The sequence below is a fragment of the Falco peregrinus genome, chromosome 1 (genome assembly GCF_023634155.1).
Source record: "Falco peregrinus isolate bFalPer1 chromosome 1, bFalPer1.pri, whole genome shotgun sequence".
In the NCBI taxonomy this organism is placed as follows: domain Eukaryota; kingdom Metazoa; phylum Chordata; class Aves; order Falconiformes; family Falconidae; genus Falco; species Falco peregrinus.
This window is the reverse complement of record NC_073721.1, coordinates 50,048,924-50,063,616: the sequence shown is the minus strand read 5'-3', so window position 1 is coordinate 50,063,616 and position 14,693 is coordinate 50,048,924. Positions and strand designations below refer to the sequence as shown.

At 45.0% G+C, this 14,693-nt stretch overlaps 1 protein-coding gene and 1 non-coding gene across 16 annotated transcripts in view; both read left to right on the top strand.

Annotated features, from left to right (window-relative positions):
* The window catches only part of PRRC2B (proline rich coiled-coil 2B), a 53,181-nt gene that overhangs the window by 33,449 nt on the left and 5,039 nt on the right, over positions 1–14,693 (top strand). For 6 of the 15 annotated variants that reach the window (XM_055791028.1, XM_055791078.1, XM_055791326.1 and 3 more), the window contains exons 17-31: positions 963–1,162; positions 1,996–2,141; positions 3,390–3,531; positions 4,150–4,232; positions 4,933–5,124; positions 5,264–5,458; positions 5,896–5,982; positions 6,948–7,052; positions 7,670–7,862; positions 9,143–9,240; positions 9,869–9,996; positions 11,044–11,284; positions 12,781–12,957; positions 13,633–13,724; positions 14,308–14,428. In XM_055791028.1, the coding sequence (XP_055647003.1) occupies positions 963–1,162; positions 1,996–2,141; positions 3,390–3,531; positions 4,150–4,232; positions 4,933–5,124; positions 5,264–5,458; positions 5,896–5,982; positions 6,948–7,052; positions 7,670–7,862; positions 9,143–9,240; positions 9,869–9,996; positions 11,044–11,284; positions 12,781–12,957; positions 13,633–13,724; positions 14,308–14,428 (2,200 nt within the window). Of the gene's footprint in view, positions 1–962; positions 1,163–1,995; positions 2,142–3,389; positions 3,532–4,149; positions 4,233–4,932; positions 5,125–5,263; positions 5,459–5,895; positions 5,983–6,947; positions 7,053–7,669; positions 7,863–9,142; positions 9,241–9,868; positions 9,997–11,043; positions 11,285–12,780; positions 12,958–13,246; positions 13,339–13,632; positions 13,725–14,307; positions 14,429–14,693 lie in introns of those variants that run through there. The other 9 variants (XM_055791592.1, XM_055791537.1, XM_055791374.1 and 6 more) reach the window with 6 other exon arrangements.
* Positions 8,110–8,197, top strand: LOC114010484 (small nucleolar RNA SNORD62). Its single transcript, XR_003551903.1, has one exon. It is a non-coding gene; the product is annotated as a small nucleolar RNA SNORD62 (small nucleolar RNA).

Here is a 14,693-nt window from a genome sequence, read left to right as displayed (position 1 = left end):
CAAGCAGTGCTATGTGTTCCTAGCCTGGTGGGAGGAATTCTTCCTCGGAGTATTTTTAGACAAACGTGACGCTAGGGACTAAGTATTCTTTTGCGAGTGTCTTGTGAAAAATCTGATGTTCAGCAGGACACTGGGTTAGGTGGGCATTGGTCCTGGGGCAGCTTGACAGCTCCCATGTTACCCTTTAACAGGGACAGGATAAAAGTCTTGTGCAGCTGCACTGTATTGGGTTTAAGTACCGATAAATAGGCAACTTGTTCTTTGTTTTCTGTCCTCTTGTGACCCATCTGCTCCAACTCCTGGATATAGTACCTAATAGTAGCTTATATAGGAATAAGGGAGAGGAGAGCTGATGTCTGGAAAGATGCATGGAGGTAGAAAGGGAAAGTAAGGGAAGGAGGAAGCTTCTGTCCCTGCCTCTCCTTCAACCAAGCCTTTTTTGTAAGTTGAACGCTTGGGAATGATGTGTGGGTGGTGGTCAAATGGGCAAAAAAATTTTGGGAGAAACAAAATGGGGATTTTTATTTTTTTTCCCCTCAGTGTCACCAGCCTCTCTCGATCTCCTTTCCCCTCACCTGATGCTTGTCAAGGAATGTGTGTTAATTGGAAGAGGAGCAGGGAGGTTACTGGAGTGGTGTCAGAGGAGGGTAGAAAACACTACAGAAGCACAGAGCCCTCCTCGCAGGGGCAAGGCAGGGTATTAGCTTTCTTGTGGGGACAGTATGTTGGTTGACTCATGAGTACACAGGTGCTGTTCTGTTTCCATCATACTTCCTCAGTAACATCCTTTTAGTGGGCTGTGTGCTTAGAATTTAACCTCTACTTCAGTTGAGCAAAGGCTGGGAAAGGATGAGGTGCAGTTAGAAAACTGGTAAAGAAAATAGAGCCTATATGTTTTCTTCTTGCTACTTTTACTCGTCTTCTAGTGACAAACCTAATTCCTTTCCCTTCCTTCCTTTTAGGTCTCCAGAAGAAGGAGGGGGCCTTGGCAACACCAGTGGTGGGAGCAGCCACTCCATTTACAGCTTGGATAGGGCCTCCCATGCTAACTCAGAGAGTGCTGAGGGGCCGGGTAAAAAGCCAGAGAAGGAGCCCAAATCCACCTCCCAAAGAGCAAGTGAGAAGGGAGAGGCCTTGTCACAGTTTGAACTGAGTTATGGAAGTGAGTCTCTTCATTCATTTGTTTCTTTAAAGGGGTAACACGTTGTGGCTGATGTTGAGCCAGATTGATTCAATCCAGTGTTAATTTAAATACCAGGTTAGTTTTTTTCCATTTATTTACATAAACAAGAAGATTCTAGTGTATCTAAACAGGGAAAACATGGAAGACAAAGATGGTCTTAAATTTTAAACCCATTTTTTCAGTCAGATCTGACAGTCTCTAATATTTCTTCTATAGAAAGTCTGGTTTTTAGGGTGAAGATTTCCATATTTCTATCTACAATGTTAAAATTCAAGGCGAAAATACCTTATGTAGTGTGAAGGAGGTTGAAAGAGCATCTGGAGTGGGGAATATTGAGTCTGAGCTCATGGCAGGGAGGCAAGGAATTAGTATGTCTGAAACCACTGGCATTAGGCTGTGACTCAGCTTTTTGCCATTTGTAAAACTGAGGTTTTACATCCAGAGCTTATGGGTGTGTTTTCAAAAGTACCTGTGCCTGCTTTGTCCTTGCTAATATTTGGAAAGGTGTGAGGTTTGTTTCAATTGGTACTACACCTAACGTTACCTGAGTTACCACATGGTTCACGTTCCCAAGCTTCCCCAGCTGGAGTGTGCTCATCTTGAGGCAGAGGAAAGCAGAGCCCTGCAGCATAAAGTGACTGATAGATGCCAGCAGACTACTATGGCTTAGCTTTCAAAGCTTAGCTGCGCTGCTGCTGGCTGAGCTTGTTTGCCTGTAGCATGGACCCTATTTGGACTGTACTCTTGCAGTTATAAAGCTTTATGTATGTACATACATGCATTGTGTTTTTCCCCATACATGTTTTGTTCAGGTACCATCATCGATAATAGAGTGTCGAACACAGCAGAAGAGAACGAAGTAGGTTCTGTGGCAGGTGAAGGCTTTATTGAGGTTCTAACTAAAAAGCAGCGTCGTTTGCTGGAAGAGGAGCGAAGGAAGAAGGAACAGGCTGCTCAGGTGAGGAATGGGAGGTAAAAAAAGCTTAACTTGATACATTGTTTGGGCTGCAGTCAGACACACAAGCCCCCAAAAAATGTTCAGAATGAGCAGAAAAACATGCAGTTGGCTGAAGTAGTACAGATCCGGTATTAGGCCTGGAAGCATAATGTGGCTCTGATTGGCAGGGACCATTGGTTTGAAGAAGACTGTTAGATTTCTGACTCTTGTTTTCTAGCAGAATTGTTAATTGTGAGTTAAGGAAGGTTTCCTAAAGTAAATCCTCATCCAAGGCAACTTGGTTCACTAAGCCGGTTGCTGGCTGTAGTTGGTGGGATGTTGGGCAGCAGTGAGTGGAGGACCTCTGCACTCTGGGTCAGCCATGTGTTATTGCTGGAACAGGATGTGGTAGCTTCCCTGCTGGAGGTGTCCTGTTTGTGTCTGGGCCACCTGACCAGAAAGAAATGAACACACTTGAAGAAGCTCTGACAATTTTGTGTTCGTAATAGGATGAAGGAGTTGGTTTACGAGAAAAGATTTAAGCCTGCAATATGGATAGTTTATTTAAGTAACGTTTAGGAGGGAGACATTTGTCTGTGTGTGCTGGAAGACTACAAATTCTAGGGGGATAAGAGAATGTTTTGACATGTGAGGAGACTTAGTGAAATCTGGAGGACTAAATGCAAATGAAAAGCATCGTTGCTTTCTGACAGGGAGGGCTTGCGGTAGGTTCAGAGAGTCTTGCAAGCAAAGTTATAAAAGCCTGATTGCTTGGCATCTTTAAAATCAGGTTGAAGACAATGTGTGAACATGCAGTGGGAAAGGTCTTGCAGTTTGAGATAAGCTTCTCTTTCTATTTAGATCTTGGCTCTGCCGAAGAGCCATGTCTGCATTGTGAAATTATTAATTGATCCTGCTGGAGTAAAGGAGAGGAATTGTGCAGAGCAAGCCTGTTGTAGTGTTAATTTTGCTTTGCTTTGTATCCTATTCCCTCACCTCCCCCAAAGAAAAAAATACATATAAAGGCAGCTTTTTTCATTGCCTTGTTAAGAGTGGGAGAACCTCCCAGTAGCCACAGAGTCCATTAATTGAAAAAAAGATGGGGAGGATCGGGGGAAGAGTCAGAATTACTTTGTATGGTTCTGTTACATGAGTTGGGGGCTCTCCACATTGCAGCATTTAGAAATCCAGAATTTGAACTTGCTAGGAGCAGGCTGTGCTAGCTGAGTGCACTGACAGGTCTTACAGCCTGAGCCTTTTCTTTCTCAGGCACCAGCTAAGGCCCGTGTCCTTCAGTCTCGCATTCCTCCTCGATTTGCTAAGAAGCAGAACAGCTTGTGCTTGGAGCAAAGTGATGTAACAGTGTCTGGAAACAGCCTGGGCACAGAGATCTGGGAGAGCAACAGCCCTGGTAAGTTTGGGCCTCTTTGTTCCGAAGCGTTTTCACAGAGCTGGGGAATCCTCTGGTGTGTGTAGGAAGGTTGGGGTGTCTATGCTCAAGGGGAGATGACCTTCTCTTGTCTGATGCTGGAAGTGGGAGGAGTGCTAGCTGACATCTGGGGTAGCATCTGTTCAAAGCTGTACTGTTCAGCTATCCCTCCTGTTGTTGACCATGCCAGTCTCCTGATGTATTCTTGAGTCTTTGTGTGACATCAAGATCCCACCACATAGCATTTTCTAGCCTGCTGGGCTGGGTCTACTTCAGCCATTGTCATGTCTTGCCTTCCTCTGTTTTCTCTTCCTCTAGCACTGAATAGCTAGTGCCTCCCTTGTGTCTCTGTCCGTCCTTCCTCCTGTTGTTGTCATGTTCCCTAAGAAACGTCTTCCCTGTTCTCTACCCTTGCTCTCCATACCCTGTATTCTCTGTGCTACATCATGTCTCAGCTGACTGGGCAACACTAGCTTTCTGAGGTGGTGAAAATATCCTATGTCATCTCTAGAAATGGAAAGGTAATAATGTAACATGCACGGTGTACAAGGTGTGCTCACAGCTGTGTTTCAAGCAGCTGAACCCTGCCCTCTCTTCCAGCTCTTTCCGTTCAGTCTCCTGGCAGTGATTCCTGGAGCAAGCCTGTAAATACCTTTAATGGTACTGAATCTAGCACCACTGAGGTAAGTGGCACCTAATGTGCCATTCAGGTATAGTGTGTATAAAATATTAACGTAGGTGGCTTATGCTTCTCATTGCTCCATCTGTGCTTAGCGACACTCAGCTCTGCTTGTGCAATTTTAAACTTTGCGGTTCTAATTTGAGCTTGATGCTGCTTAAATCTTGACTTAGAGGGCCAAGCGCTGCTTGGTGTTACACGTGGGTATAAATCTGGAGTAACTGTTTGTTAGAGCTATTCCAGGGTTATGCTCCTAAGTGGATGCAGCACTTAGGTCGAGGTCGGTGAGATCCTGTAGGTCATGTTTGTGTACCTTGTGCCTGTGAGCAGTGTGTAGCTGTATGCTTAATGCAGGGAGGGCAGAGGAGGTTCCTGAACGCTTCACCTTTGGAGACCAGAGTTCAAATCTGGTTTGGGTCACAAGTGAAATGAGTTTGGCGATCTCAGCCTAGTTGCCATGTGGGACACTTTTTCCTTATTCTAAAGCCATGGTCCGGTTGGTGCATTGGTTAACCTGTCTCAGGGCTGCGTAGAGCTGAAGCAGCAGTCAAGGAATGCTGCAGGTCAGGCCCAACTCCTTTGCACTTAACCAAGAATGTGATTTGAAAAGGGGACATAGTCTTGCTGTTTTCTGGGATTTTTTTTCCTCCTCTGTGGAGCTGGGTCGAAGTCCGGGGCTTTAACACATTTCGTGCTTTGCATAGCAGGGTTTTAAAGGCAGCCAGGGGGATAGTGGCATTGACTTGAGCGCGGAGTCTCGGGAATCCTCCGCTACCTCCTCTCAGCGCAGTTCTCCATATGGCACCCTCAAACCAGAGGAGATGAATGGGGCTGGCCTGGTGGACCCAAAGCCTGACTGCCAGAAGGAGCAAGTGCAGAAGCAATCTGATAAAAAGGTAATCTGGATTTGCAGCCAAGCCAGAGCACATAGTGAGAGACCTTGTGAAGTGGTTGTGTTGTTCTTGATAGCATTTTTAAGGCTTGAGATTGGGTTATTCAGTCTTTGTGTCTCAGCCTCTCTGCTTTCCTGTTAAGGATTCAGATCAAGGCTCAGGACAGAACAAGGAACACAAGCCTGGACCAATCGGCAACGAACGCTCCCTGAAAAACAGAAAGGGTTCGGAGGGAACGGAACGGCTGGAAGGGAATATTCCCCCTGTTAACGGGGTGGAAATTCACGTGGATTCTGTACTTCCTGTGCCACCCATTGAATTTGGAGTAAATCCTAAAGTGAGGATTGAATTTAATTTTATCTTCTTGGTGATTTGAGCTTGTTGAGATATGAAAGGTGGTTTGAGGCAGAAGTATTATTTAGAGGAAGCTTCCAGCTGTAGATTTGCCTGAGATTTCATTACTGACGCAAACCAGGTACTCAAGATGTCTTGGCAAACACGTAATACCCTCCTGGAAATACTGTCCCAAGGACCAGCTGGGGTGGTAACAGAGGTGAGGGACAAAACTATGGCCATCTAAGCCTTTGTGTGCCTCTGGGGGTTGCCTGCTGCTGAGTGCTGAGAAGTGTCTTTTTTTGTTCTCTTCTAGCAAGGCTTACTGGAGGACAATCTTTAGTTTCTAGTGTCACGATTGAGGCTAGAGTCATTAACCATGAGAAGCAGATGGGTGGCCCTTGGCCCTGGATTTGAATTTTGTGTGTTTTGCTTTTTCAGGACTCTGACTTCAGCTTGCCACCTGGTTCTGCTTCTGGTACTGCAGCTAACCCTGTCACCAAATTGCAGGATGCCTTGGCCAGTAATGTAAGTATTTCTTGTTTTCCTCTGCATTGATTCACTGGAGATACTCCTTAGTTAAACCTCAGGTGCTTCCAAAGAGACCAAGCATATTTCTTTGCAGTTGAGTTCACACTTAATGCTTAGGCAGCACACATGACTAAAATCCGTAATGGAAAACTGTGCCCTCAAGGTACCTTCATAAAATGAGCATCACTGGCTCAGAAGTGATATAGAGAGCAACTCCATTATTGTTGTGACCTGTGTAAAGCAAGAGGTAGTGCAGGTCTCTGAGATCACCAGTCTCCTCCCCTGAGACACAAGAGAGTGCTGGTAATGGACGTGATGCAGATAGTGGTGTTTTCAGGCCTGGGTTGCCAGCTTCCTCGGGAGGTCTCATCTGGCACAGCAAGACAGAGAACTGTAACTTGTTAGTCAGGCCCTTCTGGAGGTTTCCCAGCTTATTCCAGCCATCTGGGTATTTCATTATCATACGTAGAAAGAGCGAGCACACTGAAACCCAGCTGGTAGCTCAGCTGTGGACAGCAATGTAAGAAACTTGTAAAGCTTCTTTTGAAATGTCTTCAGCTTTGTAGGCTGTTTGATTTTCGAGGTTTATCTTAAAGGGTGTTTCTTATCAGAAGTGCTCTTTCAGAAACAGGTTGTGTCTGAAATTTAGGTAGATTCCAAACATGGGACAGGAGGAGGAACTCTTCAGCAAATTGAAGTTACTGGATCATATCAATGTTTTAACTGGAAGCTGGTGCAACTTGACATAAGAGGGTGTCATTGCACATAACCAAAGCTTCGTTTGTTCCAGCAGTGGAATGGATCACAGTTTAATGGTGCTTAACTCATGCACTGCCACTGGGGATTGAATCCTTTGAAGTGTACTTACTAGAGCTGCCAGCTGAGGCTCTGTCAGCCTTGGTAGCTCATGATATTCCTGTAAGAGTTTATAAAGTATTGACCATTTACAAATCTCCCCTCAGGCAGGGTTAACACAGTCCATTCCCATTCTGCGAAGAGATCACCACCTCCAGCGGTGTATTGGCCTGAACCCAATGTCCTTCCCCACTGCAGACCTTACTCTTAAGGTAAGCAAGCTGGCATGTGTCCTGGTGTGGATCCCATGTCTCCATGGCCAGAGTTTAGTGAGGGTGGAGAGAGCTTTCCTAGAGCATTTTGTTAGGTACTGTTAAATCTTTAATTAGCTTCTGTAAAAGTTGTGCATATATGCTGTTCAGCGTGGGTGGAAGGGCACGTGTTTCAACAGTCCTGGATGCTGAATTCTTTGCCAATTGTAGAACAAGTGCATGAGAGCTTTTCCTATTATTTCAGTAGCTGGGTAGGATGGCTGGGGATCCTAGGTGCCTGGTAGTTTAAAAAAGAAGGAAGAAAAACCCAAACTAAAACTAAGAATGAAACATGCAAACATCAACAACAACAAAGCAAGCCAGAATAAACCAAAACAGAAAACACCGGCAGCCCAAAGCCGAAAAGCTCAGCACATTCCAAGGGAGGTTGACTCTTTGTGAAGGGTGCTTGCCCATTGGAAATTGGCGTGAAACTGCTTGACCAGAAACCTGCCAGCTTTGCACTGTGGCTAGACTACCTTGAATTTGAACTAATATGTCATAGGTGAGCAATGCTAGGCTTCATTGTTGCCCTCCCCATTTGAACTGTCTGTAGTTATTGTCCTTAATTTCCATAGATGGAGTCTGCTCGTAAAGCTTGGGAAAACTCTCCTAGTTTGCCAGAACAGAACTCGCCAGGAGGTGCAGGCTCAGGCATCCAGCCTCCTTCCAGTGTTGGAGCTTCCAACGGTGTCAGCTACAGCTCTTTTGGTGGAGTTTCAATGCCTCCTATGCCTGTGGCATCTGTAGCACCTTCTGCATCTATTCCAGGTACCTGCAAACCATGGCAACAGTATTTGTATTGTCTGGTTGGTATCTAGGAGTCATCCTCTGATTCTACTAGTTAAGAGTGGTGAGAAGAGCTTCCCTGTGAAGTAACTCCCTGGCTGGTATTTAATGGAGTGCTAACAACAATTCAGTGAAGACACAGGGACCCTTTCCCTACTTTGAAGAATATTACATGAGTGTGACTGGTATAAGCTTAGCACAGGGCTGACTTTCCCTTTGTAGCGACAAGTCTCTGTGATGTCTCAATAGATCCTGCTTGCCCTTCGCTGTGTGCTCAGTAGAACAGAAGGGAAGTGAAGAAACCTGTGGCTGAGAGACTTCAGGAGTCCAGTGTCAACCATTGCTCTGCTTGTTTTTCTATTTAAGTCACAGGTTTTGAGCACCTTCTGCTCTTTGTATGTAATAACAACTTGCTTATTATAGTTTGCAGAACTCCGGGAGGTGGGAAGGTGTTGCTGTCCCTGAGTTAGGGGAAAAGCTTAAGCAGAGTCATGGTAGGTAGTATGTATAATTAGGGAGAGCATCTGGAAAGAGGAAATGTATGTGGATACTCTGATCCTGGGTCCCAAAGAACCTCTCATGCATGCATTACACCTCTTATTCCTCGTTTCAAGAATGGAGTGGAATATGCTGGGCAGAAGTGGTAGTGAGTGGAGCACTGCAGTGACTCTGTTACTAGTTTCTATTTGGAAAACAGATTGTTCCAAGTCAGGTGATTTTGTTCCCCACCCACCCTAAGTTTCCTTGTAGATCCTGTGGTTCAGATCTGCAGAGAACCACAAGAGAGGCACAGCACTTTGTAATTGGTGCCACCCTTGGGGTGAATATGGCTTTCAGATCTCTTATGTGAAGGTCTCAAACACCATATTTGCTCTTTCTGTCCCTCCTAGCTGCAAAGATGAGATGGCTGCAGAGCAGGTTTCTGGCATTTAGGAACAGTTTGGAGTCCGGTTTACCAATTCCTGACCTGTTAGTGTCTCTGACTCTTTTTGTGGAGGTGGGAAACGTGGGTTTACATTTAGCCTTTTACAGAAGGGTATGATTCATTCTCAGCAAGCCAGCTACTGTAAGTGGGCTGCTGGCTTTGGTGTGTGGACTTAGGATCTTTACGGGCTCTTCTGAACAGGTACTATGTTTTTGTTGACTTGCTGAGCTGGTTGCTGAGAGGTAGGAAAGACTCTTGACTTGCAGGTCTCTGCAGCGTACTGTGTCTGTATCTCCCCTGTTCTTTGCATTTACAGCCTGCCTTTTCTGGTATTTAGGTAACCATATTCCACCCTTGTATCTGGATGGCCATGTGTTTGCAAGTCAGCCCCGCCTGGTCCCTCAGACGATACCTCAGCAGCAAAGCTACCAGCAGGTAAGGGAGAAATACAGCTAGCTAGTGGTTTCTCAAGGAGTTTTCAGGGTGGCATTTAAGAAATGAGGAGTCATTTTTCTCTCTGATAGCCCAGAGGAGCTTGGATGTGGCTCCCTTTAGGTTCCTTGAATGCTGCTTCACAGTGGGTGTCACAGGCAGTGAAATTGAGGGGAGGGAACTGAGAGAGTTTTTTCCCCCTTTTGTATCAGTGCCTTTGGGTTAAACAGATGCTGAGATGTAGGTGTGAGGTGAATTGACTTCCAGTAAATTCCGCAGCCAGTCAATACTGAGCAGTTTCACTAGCCTTAGTAAATAGGATGTTGATAGCATTGGGGAGAGCCTCTTGAAGGTAAGAGTGCAGGCAAATGAGAGCTGGTATTGTCAGTGCCTGTTCTGTGTGTGGAGCACGTTGGTCCTCTCATGTCCATCCAGTCTTCCCTCTTGGGTGCCTATGCAGTGCCTGCCAGTGTGCTGCTGTTCAGTGGAATGATGCAGGGGCTGGGTAAAGGTGCAGTGTAGGTAATTGTTATGGCAGATTGACTCATGGAGGAAACTGATGGATTTTTGACAGCCTGGGAGAGATTCTGGCTCCTCTTGTAACTCTTAGTCATCTTAATTTCTTCTGCAGGCTGCTGCTGCTCAACAGATTCCCATTTCCCTCCACACATCATTACAGGCCCAAGCTCAGCTTGGGCTGAGGGGTGGTCTGCCAGTTTCCCAGTCCCAGGAGATGTACAGCTCCATACAGCCCTTCAGGTAACTGCTTCCAGTTTCTCATTTCCTTGTGGCCTGATCTCTTACGTTCCTGATGCACATTGATCAGATACTCCACATTCGTCTTCTCTTCCCCTAGTAACACTGTTGGGGTGGAGAGCAAGGAAATCGGGGCACATGAGGCTCTCTGTAGCATGTTTCTTTGTAGGACAATGGCAGAGACCATCCTTGCAAAGTTTCTCAGTTGTACTGCCTACCCTGTCAAAGAGGGAGGCAAATCTTGGGAAAGATGCAGAAGGAGGAGGTTTGTGGGCTGGCAAGCCAACTCTAGTAAGAAATCCAGAGCTTACAGCTCACTTGGTTTACTACTGGAGAGAAGATAAAGAGACAGTTTGATCAGAGCCAAGTACCTGGATAGAGAAATGAAATACCTCTTTTTATTAGGTACAAACTGATAAGAACAAAATAAATGCCTGCACTTTAGAGAAAAAAATTGTAAAATTGAAATTAGAAAATCAAACACAAGTGTAACAGCAGCAGTGCTTGGCTACAGGAACTGCTCGCTAGAACTGAAGGATTGAGACAATCCACTTCAGAGTTAGGCTGGCTGTGGGAATCATACTCTGTACCCCCTTTCCTGCATGAGATGAGAGTGAATGACCAGAAGTCATCCTCCAAGGCCTCAAAACCATAGACACTGAGGTTTAAAAAAACCCTTTTTGTTACAGCCATTTGAATCTTTAATTTCTGATTCTTTTCTGCTTTGCAAAACTGCTGCAGACTTCCCTTAACTACCAAACCAGAGCTTGTTGTGCAGGATACTGAAACATAAACTTTGGATAGGAGACAGTGTCATTCTGTTGAATATGCCTGCAACAAAGGGCATGGTTGCAAGGGCTTAGAAGTGGAAGTAAAAAACAGTGTAACTAAAATGGAAAGTGGCATCACAGCTTATTTCTAAGCTGTCAGTTTAGTTGTGTCTGAGAACTGCTTGCTGATTGCAGTCCAGATATGGTTTGCCAGCGGGTACTTGTGTATAGCCTCCAAAGGTTTTGTGTGTAATGACTTGAGCATGTTTTTCTTCTCCAGGTCTCAGGTGTATATGCACCCCAGTCTGTCTCAACCCAGCACCATGGTCCTGACAGGAGGCACTGCTCTGAAGCCTCCGTATTCCGCCTTCCCAGGCATGCAGCCCTTGGAGGTGGTGAAAACCCAGTCTGGGTCACCCTATCAGCCCATGAACGGAAGCCAGACACTGGTTTATGAAGGCCAGATAAACCAGGCGGCTGGTATGGGAGCCTCCCAGATGATGGACTCTCAGCTTACGCAGGTTAGGAGCAGGGCTTGCAAGCCACTCCCTTGTACAGGCTTTTTCAGCTGCCGCTTGTTTCAATCCAGTCTCAGAAACTAGTGTTTGTGCTGAGTCATGTGTTTGTGTGAACTGAGCTTCTTGTAAAGAGGCAGAAGATTTCCCCAAGAGACTCTGTTCTGTGAACTGTTGTTTCAAACATGCAGCACCTTATTTAATGAGATTCTTGGTAATTACTTGTCTGTCCCTGCTGAGATGTTGTTTTGTAACTTGGAAGTCGTTGCCCTCAATATAGACATTTGCTGTAGGTCAGACCTTGCAGTGCTTCATGCATAGGAGGCCATGATCCAGTAGTTCTCCTAAAAGTGCCTCTTCTGAGAGCCAAATCCCAGTCATTTCCAGATGTAACTCTGCTTCCAGGGTAACTAGCACCTTCTGTTAAAAGCTCATCTATCTTCTTAATTCATTTGTTACCCAGGTCTTATTTACAACTTCTGCTGATGTATTTGGCAACATCTTAACAAGAATTTCATTGTGTGAAAAAGTTTTTGTAAAGCATGGTTCAGATAAAGAGTTTGAATCCTACTGTGCACATAGCCTTATTTGTGGATTTGTGTTCTGATTCTCTGGACAAGCTTGATACTTTTATTAAACTCATCTTACATTTATTTTGTGCAACACGTTAAGGTTTATTTTTTGTATAGAGAGGGGGTTGTATGTTGTGATTGACACAGAGTTAATCCTGAAAGTAACTTAGCTGAGGAAGAGAGGAAGATATGGAGAATGCTGGCAAACTAAATATTTGAAGAAATGCTTTATCCATCATAAGTTAGTAACTTGGTCTCTTTTGCCAGCCTTAGATTTATTTATTTATATATTACAAAGTATTGTCATAGAACCTCCCAACTTCAGCAGTTGTGAGAACTGCAAGATGAATCAAGAGGGAACAGGAGGCTCTTAATTCCTGAGCTGCTGCTTTTTTTTTTTTTTTTTTTTTTTTTTTAAAATTACTCTTAATTACTACCATCATCAGTTTGAAGCTCACTGCAGAACATAGAGCTGAGGTCACCATCACTTTCTTAGAGATCCAGTCCTCAAAATGCTTTGGCATGAAAGTGTAGCAGACTTTCTGGTTTGGGCATCAAAGCTGCAAACAAAATGCCTCACACTGAGCTGTCTGATGCTGCCATCATATCGAGAAAACACACCCATGCAGTGACCAGGAGGAAGACTAAAAAACTGGGTGAAGGTTCTAGGCAAGGAGGAAAGCCCTGTGTCTGAGTGCAGTTATGTTGAATCGATGCAGTGTTAAAAGCCCAGCTGATAGGGTGTTGGCAGCACTACCAGAACGTGCATTTCAGTGTGAATGTCCCTCTGCTAACATTGATTTGCATTTATTCTGTGCCAGACTGCAGTGTGAGCTTCCTTTCAGCAGTGCTGTGCTTTCAGGGTATTAGGAGACAGTGTATCAAAGGCTGTTACTGCCATTAAGTTAATTAAATGTCCTTATCACACAGCTAACAATGCCTGTGCCTGGCTCCCAGCTTCCTCTGCCCCGCTATGGCTCTGGCCAGCAGCCCCTGATTCTGCCACAGTCCATCCAGCTTCCTCAAGGGCAGAACCTGCCTGTAGGAGCACCCCGAAGAATCCTCCCTCCTGGATCCCAGCCTTCTGTCCTTGCTACCAGCAGGGAGGTAAGGATTAACTCCTCCGTGCTCATCTTGCAATTCATTAACCCCTCCTGCACTGAAGTTTTGCAAATTAATCTTGCTCGTTAAAGGGGAGACTGGCTTGTTTGGGATCCTTGAATATCAAAGCCAAGGATTGGTGTTAAAATGAAGGAGCCCTTTTCCCCTCATCTCCAACGCACAGGCCAGCAGTTTTTCAGGTTTTGCTGCTGGTTGGTCATCATTCTGTTTCCAGGGAGCCGCATCCTGCCTTGATCCAGTTTGGAGTCTCCAGTTTTATTACATGTTTACACAGGTTTCCCCAGAGTGCTTGAGGGGTGGTGAACTCCAGACACAGTTGGAATACTGCCCAGATATTTCACACTGTTGTGAAGCTTGTCCATTTGAGTAGGTATATTAATGTCATGTCTGGTTTGATGGATTCGTAAAGTTTGTCTATTATAGGGGAGAGAGCACAGCAGTTAACTTCCAGGTTCTGTATTTGCTTGTGCTGCTGGCTTGTTGGTTTAATACAAGCAGATTATTTCACTTACAAGCCTCACTTTCTTCACCTGAAAAATGTTTATTCTTTTAATGGGCAGGATGGGTAGAAGGGCAAAGATTTGGCTTAAGTGTTTATATGAAGTAATGAGTGATTTGTGACTGTAAAGATGATATTCTCTTACTCGTTTTCTTCTATAGTCCTCCCAAATGGAAATGAAAGGATTTCATTTCTCTGATGGTAAACAGAGTATGTCCTCTGGAGGGTCTGTACCATCCCCACATACGTACAGGTAAAACATTTACAAAACTTAACCTCTGTAGTCAGAATGGGGAGGAAGTAGCATTCCCCATTTGCAGTGACATGGTGCATGCATCATTCCTGTATGAGATTCACTGGAGTTCTCATGTGCAGAATGTGCCTAAATGTAATCCAAATACTTGCATCAAAATGCATGATTGTGGCTTTCATTTCTGGGTGTGGGCCAGTGAGCATCTGGCTTGGCCCTTTGTGCCTGGGGGAAGTGCATAAAGTTACTTGTTTACTGAGTCTTAAACTGGAATTGGTGTGTGCTTTTGTGCGTTCTTCGTAAGGTGGAAAATCTGAGGACCGTTGAATAAATGTTTTTTCAGCTCCAGCGTAGTTACCTCAAAGTGAGAGGTGCTCATGTCTAGACACACCAAACTTTCAGGTCATGGAACCTTTTGGGACATGCAGTTACTTTTATTATTTTTTTTTCTCCTAACCAATTCGTGTGTTGTCTTTTGGGCTGGGGAGCTCACTGATCCGCACAGCACAGACTCGTGCCCTGTCTACTGCTGCTTTCTGCTGCTTTTTTTCTTTCACACATGAATAAGATTCTCATTCCATTGTAGAATTTACTCCATGAATATTGTCGACTCTTCGATTTCCAGGCCTAGCTCTGCCAGCCCAAGCGGGAAGCCATCTGGACCAGCAGTTAGTATGGGCTCTGTGCAAGGACACTATGTACAACAGGTAGTGTACATCAGTACTTTGTTTGACCCAGCAGTATCTGCTCTTCTACACTGTCATGCTTGTGCTTTGAACGTAAGAGGAGTGGCAGAAAGGCCTGTGTGCTGAAACTATACGTGGGAGCTGTTTTCCCTGCAAGGGAGAGTGGGTAGGTGGGTGTGTACTGAGTCCAAGAGTAATGCTGTGTGATTTGCAAGTCAGGAAAGATTAGAGGATTACCTGTTTTACAGTGCCCATGTTTGTTGTTGAGTTTTTATGGGTTATTTGC